General features: G+C 38.7%; 1 protein-coding gene across 1 annotated transcript in view; it reads left to right on the forward strand.

Annotated features, from left to right (window-relative positions):
- Positions 1–12,088, forward strand: part of LOC306860470 (calcium-responsive transactivator-like) — a gene marked incomplete at both ends in the record, with an annotated part of 95,566 nt that overhangs the window by 36,178 nt on the left and 47,300 nt on the right. The window contains 3 exons of the mRNA XM_079402204.1: positions 5,866–5,995; positions 6,222–6,389; positions 8,932–9,078. Of these exons, the coding sequence (XP_079258330.1) occupies positions 5,866–5,995; positions 6,222–6,389; positions 8,932–9,078 (445 nt within the window). The remainder of the gene's footprint in view (positions 1–5,865; positions 5,996–6,221; positions 6,390–8,931; positions 9,079–12,088) is intronic.

Genomic DNA, 12,088 nt, shown 5'->3' on the forward strand with positions numbered 1-12,088 from the left:
AAATTTTTTTCATAGAAAAAATAAAAATCCACAGGCTCAGTTCAAATACACAGTTCATGACAGTAATACAGTACGTCGAGCAGGACATCCAAATGCTCACCTATCATTCATCGAACTCAAATATGGCTTATCATCTGAAATATGTTAGTTGCAGCAACTTTACATGGCTGCTCAATCTAATGTTAACCAAGTGAAATGTGTGCTATTCAAGTGTCTGTGTGGAGTGTGGAAACTGAACAGTAGCGCTCACTGCAGGACAGATGGAGGCGCTGGTGTGCTCACTTAGTCGCCACAGCCATATCACCCTGTAGCCCAAGACTGGTTGCCCACTGAAGCTAAGCAGGGTTGAGCCTGGTTAGTACCTAGACGGGAGACCTCCTGGGAAAACTAGGTTGCTGTTGGAAGAGGTGTTAGTGAGGCCAGCAGTGGGTGCTCACCCTGTGGTCTGTGTGGGTCCTAACGCCCCAGTATAGTGATGGGGACACTATACTGTCAACAAGCACCGTCTTTCGGATTAGACGTTAAACTGAGGCCCTGACTGTCTGTGGTCATTAAAAAGAAATCCCATGGCACTTCTCATAAAGAGTAAGGGTGTTACCCTGGTGTCCTTGGCCAAATTCCCTACACTGGCCTTTGTCAATCATGGCCTCCTAATAATCCCCATTCATTGAATTGGCTCCATCACTCTCTCTCCTCTCCACCTGTGCCTGGTGTGTGGTGAGCGCACTGGCGCAATTGTCCTGTGGCTGCCGTCGCATCATCCAAGTGGATGCTGCACACTGGTGGTGATTGAGGAGAGACCCCCCCCCCCCCCCCCCCCCCCATATGATTGTAAAGCGCTTCGGATGTATAGCAATACACAATATAGCACTATGTAGTTGCCTCATTCATTCATTCATACTCTTAAAATACTAAATTTTTGGTCATACAGATAAGAGTCATGCATCTTTCAAATCTGTAAAGACGTTTATTTGTGGGCACTCACAATAGCAACAAAACATTGCACTTTTGTAAAATGAAAGCAAACAGGATGCGCTTTCTGCCGTCTCGGTCTCTGTGAACTTGAGCGCGAAAATCCGAAACTCCATGTATACTTGCCATACAGACAGAAAAATATATCTGTAGAGAGCGAAATGTTTACTTTTAAATTAACCAATTCAAATGGAAAATGAATATTCTCAGATAATGTAATCTGTATAAAACATGCATACAGGCGCATCAACCACTGCGGAGATGACGATTCAGTGTCGCCGACTTCATCTCTTAAACCGAAAACAAAGAAAGCACTAGTTTATCCATAAATTATTAAAATGTTAATGCAGCCTCCTAACTGTTTTTCCCTGACACATTCATTATCATTACTTCTGCCGGTGCGCTATGGCAAGCTTTACACATGCACTTGAGCGCTTATTAGACTATGTAGGCTATTAAAGGCTCATTAGAATTATTTAAATAGCTTATTAATAAATGTGCGATTAGTCAACTAATGCTTAAAATAAACGACTACTAGTCGACCAAAAAAATCTTTATATATAAATGATTAATATTATTGTGGCCTAGTGAAAGTCATATAAGTGATGAAGAGCAATGGACCAAGAACAGAACCCTGGGGAACACCATGAGAAACAGGGGCATCAATAGACTAATGAATATAGTTAAATAGTGTTGATAGTCAGACAAGTAGGAAATAAACCAAAGAGGGGAGTTCCAGAAATACCAAGAGCAGAAAGACAGGAGATGAGAATACTGTGAGAGATGCAGTGCCAAATGCAGACGTCTAAGAGAATCAGAATACTGGTGGAACCAGAGTCAGTGGCCATGAGGAAATTGACCAAGCAGAAATTAAGAGAGCAAAAAGCCTGATCGGACTCAAAGAATTTGTTACAGATAGGATTATAGTTAAGCGGCCTCAACATTCTCCAGCAATTTAGACTGAAAAAAAAAGATTAGAAATCAGCAGTAATATCAGGAGGGTCGATGCCAGGCTTTTTTTTAGGACTGGGGTGACATTCACAGTTTTTAATTCTAGATGAACACTAATGTACTTAGATGTACTAAGCAGTTGGCAAATGAGGAGCAAAATGGGCATATAAATTACAAACACACAAATAGTGTGAACTGAATCAAAATGACAGAATGACAAGTTCTTGATTAACTCAGAGATAAATGATGAGATCCACAAATCTGGGGGTCAGCCTTTTACTTAGACATTTTTATGTTTTTTGTTCATTTTCATGACCAAAGAGGATAAAAAACATTCCAGGATTTACATCCAGTGTATTCCCTCCCCTTTTCCTGTATCTGAAGCTAAGGACTAATGACCAACCACTATAAACATGGATGGAACATGCTAGAAGTTCACAGAGTGCAGTCATTTTCATTTAATATATCTGTTATTTTTAATCATTTTAAATTACTTAAATCAACTTTCTGGGTTCATTACAAGTTCAGATAAATCAACAGCACTTGTGGCATGAAGTTGTTATTAACAAAACAAAATCTTTTACAATCCGTAAAGATTAAAATATTGTTTCAAAAATATAGCCTCAAGACGTAAATAAAAGTTAGAAAAAAATTCATACTAAAAATTGTTAAATGTATAATTATATCTGTACTGAGAGCAGTGCTGTCACAGAAGTCACTTTTAAACCAAGCAGATTTCTGTTGGTCAGCAGGGTGAATTTGCATGACCAACTTGAACATGAGCAGATCTGCATGTGTAACTCCCATTCGCACAGATTCATATATTAATTAATGGAATTGGCCTAAGAATTTTTACACAGCAACAGTAAATATGACTGCATATTTAGTCCCTCATTGTTTGCACCTGTGTCCTGTTTCCCATGTGTATATAAGCCCGCAGGGCTCGCAAAATCGCTAGCCGACATCCCGGGGCTATTGCGTTTTCCAGTCGGGCTACCAAAATGTATCACTGTCCTGCCCGACGGGCCTTAAATACAGGGTTCCCGCGCAATGTTCCCTCTAAGCTGAGCGCGCGCGACCGCGCAGAAGAAATAATGTGCCTCGCGCACACAAAAATGAGTTGGAAGCCATCTGATTGAATGCCGCAGTAAAAGGGAAAGAATAGCAATGCTCGGGCAAACCGCTCTAGAGCTGATGTCACGACAGAGTTAGAGCCGGTTTCATAGAAAGAGAACAATGTACACCAAATGAGTCGCTGTAGAAACTGAATACTTCAATGGTTGCGGTGCGCTCAACACGAGAGACAACACAAACACAATGACATGAAATAAAACATCCTCCTGTATTAAAGAAGAGTGGCTTGATTAAGTGCTGGAAATAGAGGAGGATGGGTAACTAAACTCTGAAACATGTTCAGTCACACACAAGAGTATTGTACAAACTGTACTTCATAACCATGTTTAGACAGATATAGAAGAATTCATGTTCACGCTTTTATATGTTCACGCTTTTATATTTAACTTACAGATCTCAGCTTAGGTTTTGCTTCAGTTTCTATTCTGTTCTATTCTGTTCTATCAGTTTAAATAGTTCGTTTTGATAATATATTATGTTAGGGCTATATTATAAACCTGATAAACAATTGACCTTGTTTTTGAGTCTTTGACTTTGAGTCTCTTGCTCATCAAGGCTGCATTCATTTCAAAAATACAGAAAAAACTGTGATATAGTGAAATATTATTGCAATTTCTAATATTGGTTTCCTATTTTAATACCTATACTTTAAAATAGTATTTATTTCTTTGATCAAATCTATATTTTCAGCATCATTACTGCAGTCTTCAGTGTCACATGATCTTCAGAAATCATAATAATATACTGATTTATTATCAATGTTGAAACTGTTCTGCTGCTTAATATTTATTTGGAACCGGTTTCTTTTTTCTTTGATTCTTTGATTAATAAAAAGTTTAAAAGAACAGCATTTATTCAAAATAGAAATATTTTCTAACAATAGAAGTCTTTACTATCAATTTTATCCATTTAACACATCCTTGCTGAATAAAGCTTAACTTTCTTTAAACTTTTTTAAAGTATCTTTAAAATAGAAAGAAAACATTTCTAACCCCAAACTTTTGAACAGTTTATATTGTAACAAAATCTCTATTTCGACTAAACACTGTTCTTTTTAACTTTTTGTATTTTAAAAATATCACAGGTCCCAAAAAAAACAGTATATAAAATAAAATAAAATAGCAGTAGAACTGTTTCCAGCATTGATAATAAATCAGCGTATTAGAATGACTTCTAAAGGATCATGTGACTCTAAAATGTAATTAATTCCTGTGAAGCAAAGCAGTATTTTAAAGTATATTAAAATAGAAAACAATTATTTTAAATTGCAATAATATTTCACATTATTATTTTGTGAAATAATATTCAGTATTTTTATCAAATAGATACAGTCTTGATGAGCATAAGAAACCTCTTTAAAAACTTTATTGATCCAAACGTTTGAACTGCAGTGTATTGTTCAGTAAACATGTTTTCTCTTTAACCTAAAATATACATCATATAGTGACATCAAGGGTCAAATCAAATATAAACAGCACATTAAAGTTCAAAGTTACACACTTTTGTGTGCGTGCTGTACAGGTCTGGTATAAACAATGCTTTTGCTCAGGTGACAGAAGTGTCCGCCCAATAGATTTTCAAATTTTTCAAATTGCCTTAAATAGATTTTTAAGAATTCTGCAGATACCTTGTAAATAGTCAAATAAAACTCTTTTCTTGATATTCGTTGATATTTGTGTATTGAAAATGGTTTTGATTGACATTTATGGTCTTTATTTTATTTGGGCTAGTTAAATAAATTTTCGGGCTACCAAAATCTGAAGAGTACCTGCCCGAAGGGATACCAGGGATTTAGACATTTTGCGAGCCCTGAGCACTACTGTTTCCTGTGTTCCTCGTCAGGTTTTGTTCTTATATGGTGGTTTGCTCAGTTTTGTTCTTTGTTCCCTTAATTTTTATTGCTTTGACTGTTGTTATCAACTGAAATAAAACTACTGTTTTACTCTCCCTTGTTGCTGAGTTCACCACTCATTAGAGTTTCCAGTTTTGCACTTTTAAGAGTGCCTTATGATGTGTAAGGTATACTATGGGGCTAAAGACACCTTAAGGAAACTGTGCTTTTCTCTTCTCCCAAAATGTATGATTCCACATATTCCACATTGTTATTGAACAGTGATAAAGCAACACAGTTTGTTGAAAAATTGATTATAAAAGTAATGATACAAATACTTTAGCTAAAGTAACAAGTTCTGTATGATGTTTTCAAATATGATTAAAAAGTTAATACTTGTTTAGAACAGTCATTTTAGCAAATTCTGCTCTAATTTTATAATAAATAAGAAAAAATCTAATTAAAAACTAACTAAATTAATTCTCCTTTACAAAATAAATGAAAACAGTTCTTGCCTTCCCTGGGAATTGAATGCTCTACTGTTTGAGTTAAAGAAACTATACTGATTAGTTTGTTTTGTGCCATCTAGTAATTGAAAGAAGAAGTGCCTTTTAGCCTGGTGTGCCTCATTGTACCCTATTTGTTCCTTCAGGGGATGCTGTTGGAAGTATATGATGATTTGCAGCTTCGCTTGAGGAAAAGATTTACATTCAGTAAACACAGACTGCCTCCACTTGTTTTATTAGCAAAAAAAAAAGAGCTAACTTTGGTTTATGTTTGTAAATGAAAATTGGATAGTGTGACGAGCTTAATAAGGATAACTGGAAATGTGTATTAAAAGAGGGACATAAATAGTGTACAGTCACTTCATATGACAAGAATGGCTAAAAATAATGAAAGATTGATTTAGTCTTTTTTTCTTTATCTGTTCTTTATCTCTTTCTGTTTGTCTTTCTCTTGCTTTGTCTTCACTTTAGCCTCCCAACCCCAGTCTAAACATAGGTCCAGGTGGTGGAGGTCAGTCTTTGCACTCTCAGACTAATATGAATGATAGTATGGGCACTGGCTTGCCACCCACCTCACTGATGCAGAGCCAAATGAGCAATGGTGAGACCCTCTGCATCCAAGAATCGCTTACGTGCCTGTGCTGTGCTTGAGCTTGCTTATTTCTTTGTAAAATTAATTTTCACCGTATGTAGTACTTACTGTTTTTACACACAACTATACTTTTCTGCAGCTTGCCTGGCTCTTAACAACACTTTGTTCCCTTTCATTTGGTGGTGTTTTGATGAACTGAATGTGTGCTTTTCGCTGACTGTGAGTGTTTTGTCAGGCCCCAGCCACGCTCTCACCCAGCAGCAGCACAGCACATCCATGAGCCTGCCCGCCAGCAGCCATGGCACGGGGCCTGGGTACAGCCACTCGGCGCCCACCTCTCAGGGTCAGGTGGCCTATTCATCCATGGCCTCTCGTGCCAACCTCAACATGCAGTCCAGCCAAGGTGAGCCTGGGATGGAGCTCACCTGAAAGTCCCATCCAGAAATCAATGTAATTGGACAAGAATGGGGGATGAGGGCTTTGAGGAAAGCTTTATTCAGAAATCATTTGTCATGTGTGGTATGTATATAGATATATTAAGCTAATAAAGCCCATTTTAGCCATGTACACACTACAGTTAAATTCAGTTATCAGTTTACCTTTTAGTGATTAATCCCCTCCTGTACACACACAGTTCAGTAAATCACGAGAGTGTCATCAGCATTCTACAATCGAATTAACTCCCGAAAAATGCAGGTAGTGACAACCGTGTTTACAAAAATGATATGCAATGTGTACGGAACTGAACTGAACAACTAGTTGTACAACTAGTACAAATTTAAACGTGCATCAGAGATGTGTCTCTCTGTATTTGTGTGGTGCAAGAAAACCACAGGGAAAGTGGTATGAGCCCATAATAAACAGATAAATCCAAATGCTTTATCTTAAAAACAAAAATATCTCAACCTGCTCACTTCAATATCTCCATAAACTTAAAGGTGCCATAGAATGCATTGATACAGTATTTTAAATTGTTCTCTGATATCTACACAGAAGGTATGTGGCTTAGGTAAGGGCAAAAAATCTCCAGAAACGATTTTACATGTCCATTTACAACCCTAGGATTTCTCCCTAGAATGAAACGGTCTGTTATTGGCTTATTTGGCAGGGTCATGAATAATAATGAGCTCTGCTCTGATTGGCTGTTTCACAGTACGGCTCATCAGCAAGAAGGAAGCACAGGGAGGAAAATATATATTTAAATACTTTCTCTCGCAGTTATATCGTCGGGTAATTATACTGTATATAAAACGCGGGCATCAGGGAGCCGTTATTAATATGCGAGGCATTGAAACTGCTTTTGAACGATCCATCGATCGCGTTATAGTTTCACTTTAAAGAGACGCGATCACACAAACTATGTTTACATTATGGAGCAACAGTACTTACCACACATTTCACAAGATCAGATGCTTGTCAGTGGTGCTCAGGATCTGTAAGTCATTCGCCATCATCCTCATCTCTCCTTACTGAGAGTGAAATCTTATGTACTGTAACAGGCTACCGCTAGCAAGGAGCTAACCATGTCCCTTTAGTGGCTCGCGTTATTTGCTTTCTGTGCCTTTCTGAATACAGACACCAACCCATCCCTGCACTTCACACCCCCTGCACGGCCTGGAACATAACATTTATTGTGTTATTTTCGCTGTTGTCCGCGCTTGTTTATTTACAATACCTGCAGAGCTTCTGATGGTTCGGCCGGCTTAGAACAAGGGCGGGTTTATGCAAATGTTGGGGGCGTAGTGATCCTGACTGTTGCGTCACAGTCGGTGTTATGTTCTGATTCGCCTGTTTTTCAGTGGTCTTTTTTAATCACGAGATTTACATATGAAGGAGAAAACTATGGTGTTTGAGGCTCACTGTATGTCATTTCCATGTACAGAACTGTTATTATTTAAATATGCCAGGGTAAAGACAGTTTTTCATTCTATGGCACCTTTAAGGTAATATCACTTTTTAAAATCAAGCCCAAAAATGCTTATAAAAAGTGGACATGGCAACACTTCAAGAGCGTGCTCTGCAAACATAAACAAAACACAATGGCTCTGTTGATGGTGGTTTAGTTAAAATTGCTGAACATAAGTCTTTGATCGCTATAATATTACTTTTGACAAAAATAGTGGATACCAAACACATGAGACACCATAATGTTGATATGGTGACCACACTGTAAAGGGCAATTTTGGGAGTGAGTCATGTTCCGAGCACAAATTTAGAGAATCCCGTATTTAAATGCGGTTGCTGAAATGAACTGCTCAAATTTTACAGTGTAGCCTTTGGCATTTTTTCATGCCCAATTCAACACATTTTATTGCTTTTATACTGACCAAATGATATTTTCTTTCCCCTAACCCTAAATCTACCCCTCACACAAAACGTTCTGCCATTTTAGATTTTCAAAAAACTCCGGTCTGTATGATTTTAAAGCCTGTTTCCTCGTGGGGACCAAAAAAAGGGTTTTTGGCATGACGATCCAAAATTTACTGGTATTGCTATCCTTGTGGGGACATTTGGGAATACCAGGTACACACACACAGAAACACACATTTTGGGGAAAACTATAACAAAGACATGTTCTTGATAGGTTTCTTGATATTCATCCATGTGCTACTGTTGAGTTGTTCTTCTGCATGGGTAAAGATGCTTCATCAGAAATGTCTCTTGACCCTCGAGAGAGAGATCAAACACATTCAGTTCATCAGCAGGAGGCTGCTCCCTTCCTCTTACTTTTGATTTAATCCTCTTTTTAGGCATTCTTTAAATCTTTAAAACCCTGAAATGCTGCCCTCTGTCCCTAACTAACAGTGTTTCTTTTTAGACTCAGCTTCTTTTAGTTCTCAAAAACTGTACAGCAACATTTTAGTCCTGGATATAACCTCAGTGTTTTAAAACATTTTTTGAACAAGACTTTTGTTTACACTGTTTGTGGTGCTGGTTCCCATTAGTTTCTATGATGCATCAGCAAGGCACTGGACCCCATTACTCATCCACCTCAGCAGGGGGCCAGCAGACTGGAATAATGGCACAGGGAAACCAGGGGAACAGCATAATGTCACAAAGGCCAATGGGAAGTTATCGTGTCCCACAGCAAGGTAAGGGCTGTTACCATTATTTTATTCAACTAGTTTCGATTTTTCTGCTGTTTTCCAATGTTACCTGAAGCTGGTTAGGGTTATGTGTAATTGTGCTGTAGATTTGCAGAGGTGAAATCACAAGTGCTAATTTAAGTAATTGTTCAGCTATTTTTTTTTTCTTCGATGCAATGACATTGATTCCTATACTTGTCGGAAAGTAAAAGAATTCTTGACAAAAGGATGGCAGTCTGTTATTTCACTTACGTCAGTGTGCTTTGGAATTGATAAATGCATTTAAATGTTGAAGTAGAGCCTAAAATGACATTTGCCAAGTGCCAAATGTGAGTAAAAATCAGCCTTTATGAATATATGAAACTGTGTCATTTGCCAGTTGGACGGCAACCTTTTTAATTAATTCTAACAATGCCTGGGAACACAATTTATCGAACTGACAAATCACCAAGAATGTGTTGTAATTATACAAATGTTATCTGTTGCGCTGCATTATATAAATGTTATCTCTTTTCTTGTGAGCCGCTGAATATAAGTGTTTTTAGTGTCTCAGAAAGACTTGCAGTAAATGCTGCTCCACGTGAACTCTGTCTCTGCAAGTGCTCTGAGTTTAAATTGCTTCTAATATAATTTTAGAATGGAATATGCACCAAACATCTTTCCAATTTTGTAATGAGAATGGTTTATGAATTCTTTGACGACAAAAGAGAAGTTTACTTGAAGTTTACAGAGGAAAGACAACAAAGCTTATGTATTTTTTTTATTGTTTTCCACATTTATTTATTTCCGCATTTATTTATTGTCACATTTATTTATTTCAACATTTCTTTGTCCGTAGGGTAATGAGGAGGGCATGTTTTACCTCAGGAATAGCAATTGAGCCAGAGTAGGCGAAGGGTAAGCTTTGAGGCCACAGTGACACCTTGTGGTGCCCAAATGAAATACAAGAAGTGTCGCCTACATGACGTGCCTGTTGATATTGTGTGATGAATGACTTACATGGGCAGTATGGCCAAAATTTTATATCACGGGTCAGTGGCAACTACAGACAGTGCAGCCGCCCGAAGTGACTATGTTAATATACATATAAATATAAATATTAATAATACATTATAATTAGTGCTGAGATTCTTCACAGGATTGAATAAATACATACATTTGCATGTTTACCTCGTGTGCTTTGATAGTCTAGTGGTAGAACTTCTGTCAAACATTTTAGAGGGCTAATGTTCAAATACACCCTTATATAGATTTTTTATTTTTTTTTCATTAAAACAAATAATGTTCATCAGTGATTGTATATCAAGAGCAGGGACACGTTTGTGTGCACTTTGTTTTGGTTTTGTGCTTTTACCAGAACGAAGCGCTCGATCGTCTGTGATAACAGAACTGATAACAGCGGCACCAAGCACTCATGATTTCAAAAACAACACATTTCAGCGATAGATCGCCTGTTATTTGACACACACCAACACATTTCTAATCGAATGGACATGTTTCTTTCATTAGGTACATCAACATGTTGCAGAAAGTGATGGGGTCTTGGGGACACGTCCCACCTGCATATTACGCCTATTCAATAGGCTAGTACTTTGAGAAAACTATTCAAAATATTCCACAGAATGAATAGTCTTGTTTTATTTGTTGTATGTCGTTTCCATATTGATAATTATTCGTTGAGTTTCAGTTCATCTTTGAGACGTGTTTCAGAAAGAGTCTCTCAGAGATGGCTGAAAGCGCACCCTGTTTATTATTAATTTTATTTTTACTTGACAAAAGCAGAAGGTTTTGTTTTTATTGTGAGTGTACACAAATAAAAGTAATAATATGCAGGTGGGACGTGTCCCCAAGACCCCATCACTTTCTGCAACATGTTGCGGTGATGTACCTAATGAAAGAAACATGTCCATTCGATTAGAAATGTGTTGGTGTGTGTCAAATAACAGGCGATCTATCGCTGGAATGTGTTGTTTTTGAAATCATGGCGAGTCAGATAGCAAGCACACTCGGGCTGATTCCGGCTGAAATGCAGCACTGTCGGCTCAGTCTCGGCATCGGTGAGAAGATAATGGGCCAGAGCCGCGCCGACTCTACAAAACACTTCTGGCTGACAGACGGCTCTTTCTATCTGGGCCGATATGCGTGGCAGGTCCACACTCGGTGTAGTTTAGTGTCTCTATCTCTGGCCCGGGTTAGTTTAGTGTATCCTACCTCTGGCCCGGGTTAGTTTAGTGTATCCTACCTCTGGCCCGGGTTAGTTTAGTGTATCTACCTCTGGCCCGGGTTAGTTTAGTGTATCTACCTCTGGCCCGGGTTAGTTTAGTGTATCCTACCTCTGGCCCGGGTTAGTTTTGTGTATCTACCTCTGGCCCGGGTTAGTTTAGTGTATCTACCTCTGGCCCGGGTTAGTTTAGTGTATCTATCTCTGTCCCGGGTTAGTTTAGTGTCTCTATCTCTGGCCCGGGTTAGTTTAGTGTATCTACCTCTGTCCCGGGTTAGTTTAGTGTATCCTACCTCTGGCCCGGGTTAGTTTAGTGTATCTACCTCTGTCCCGGGTTAGTTTAGTGTATCTACCTCTGTCCCGGGTTAGTTTAGTGTCTCTATCTCTGGCCCGGGTTAGTTTAGTGTATCTACCTCTGTCCCGGGTTAGTTTAGTGTATCCTACCTCTGGCCCGGGTTAGTTTAGTGTATCTACCTCTGTCCCGGGTTAGTTTAGTGTATCCTACCTCTGGCCCGGGTTAGTTTAGTGTATCTACCTCTGTCCCGGGTTAGTTTAGTGTCTCTATCTCTGGCCCGGGTTAGTTTAGTGTATCTACCTCTGGCCCGGGTTAGTTTAGTGTATCTACCTCTGTCCCGGGTTAGTTTAGTGTATCTACCTCTGTCCCGGGTTAGTTTAGTGTATCTACCTCTGGCCCGGGTTAGTTTAGTCTCCGGCGGGCCGCTGCTAGAATGAAGGAGATCAGCGCCTGAGAGAAAGATCTGGCGGTTAATCCTGAGGAGATTTCGGCTGGAACAG

This window comes from Barbus barbus (genome assembly GCF_936440315.1).
Source record: "Barbus barbus genome assembly, chromosome: 41".
Taxonomy (NCBI): domain Eukaryota; kingdom Metazoa; phylum Chordata; class Actinopteri; order Cypriniformes; family Cyprinidae; genus Barbus; species Barbus barbus.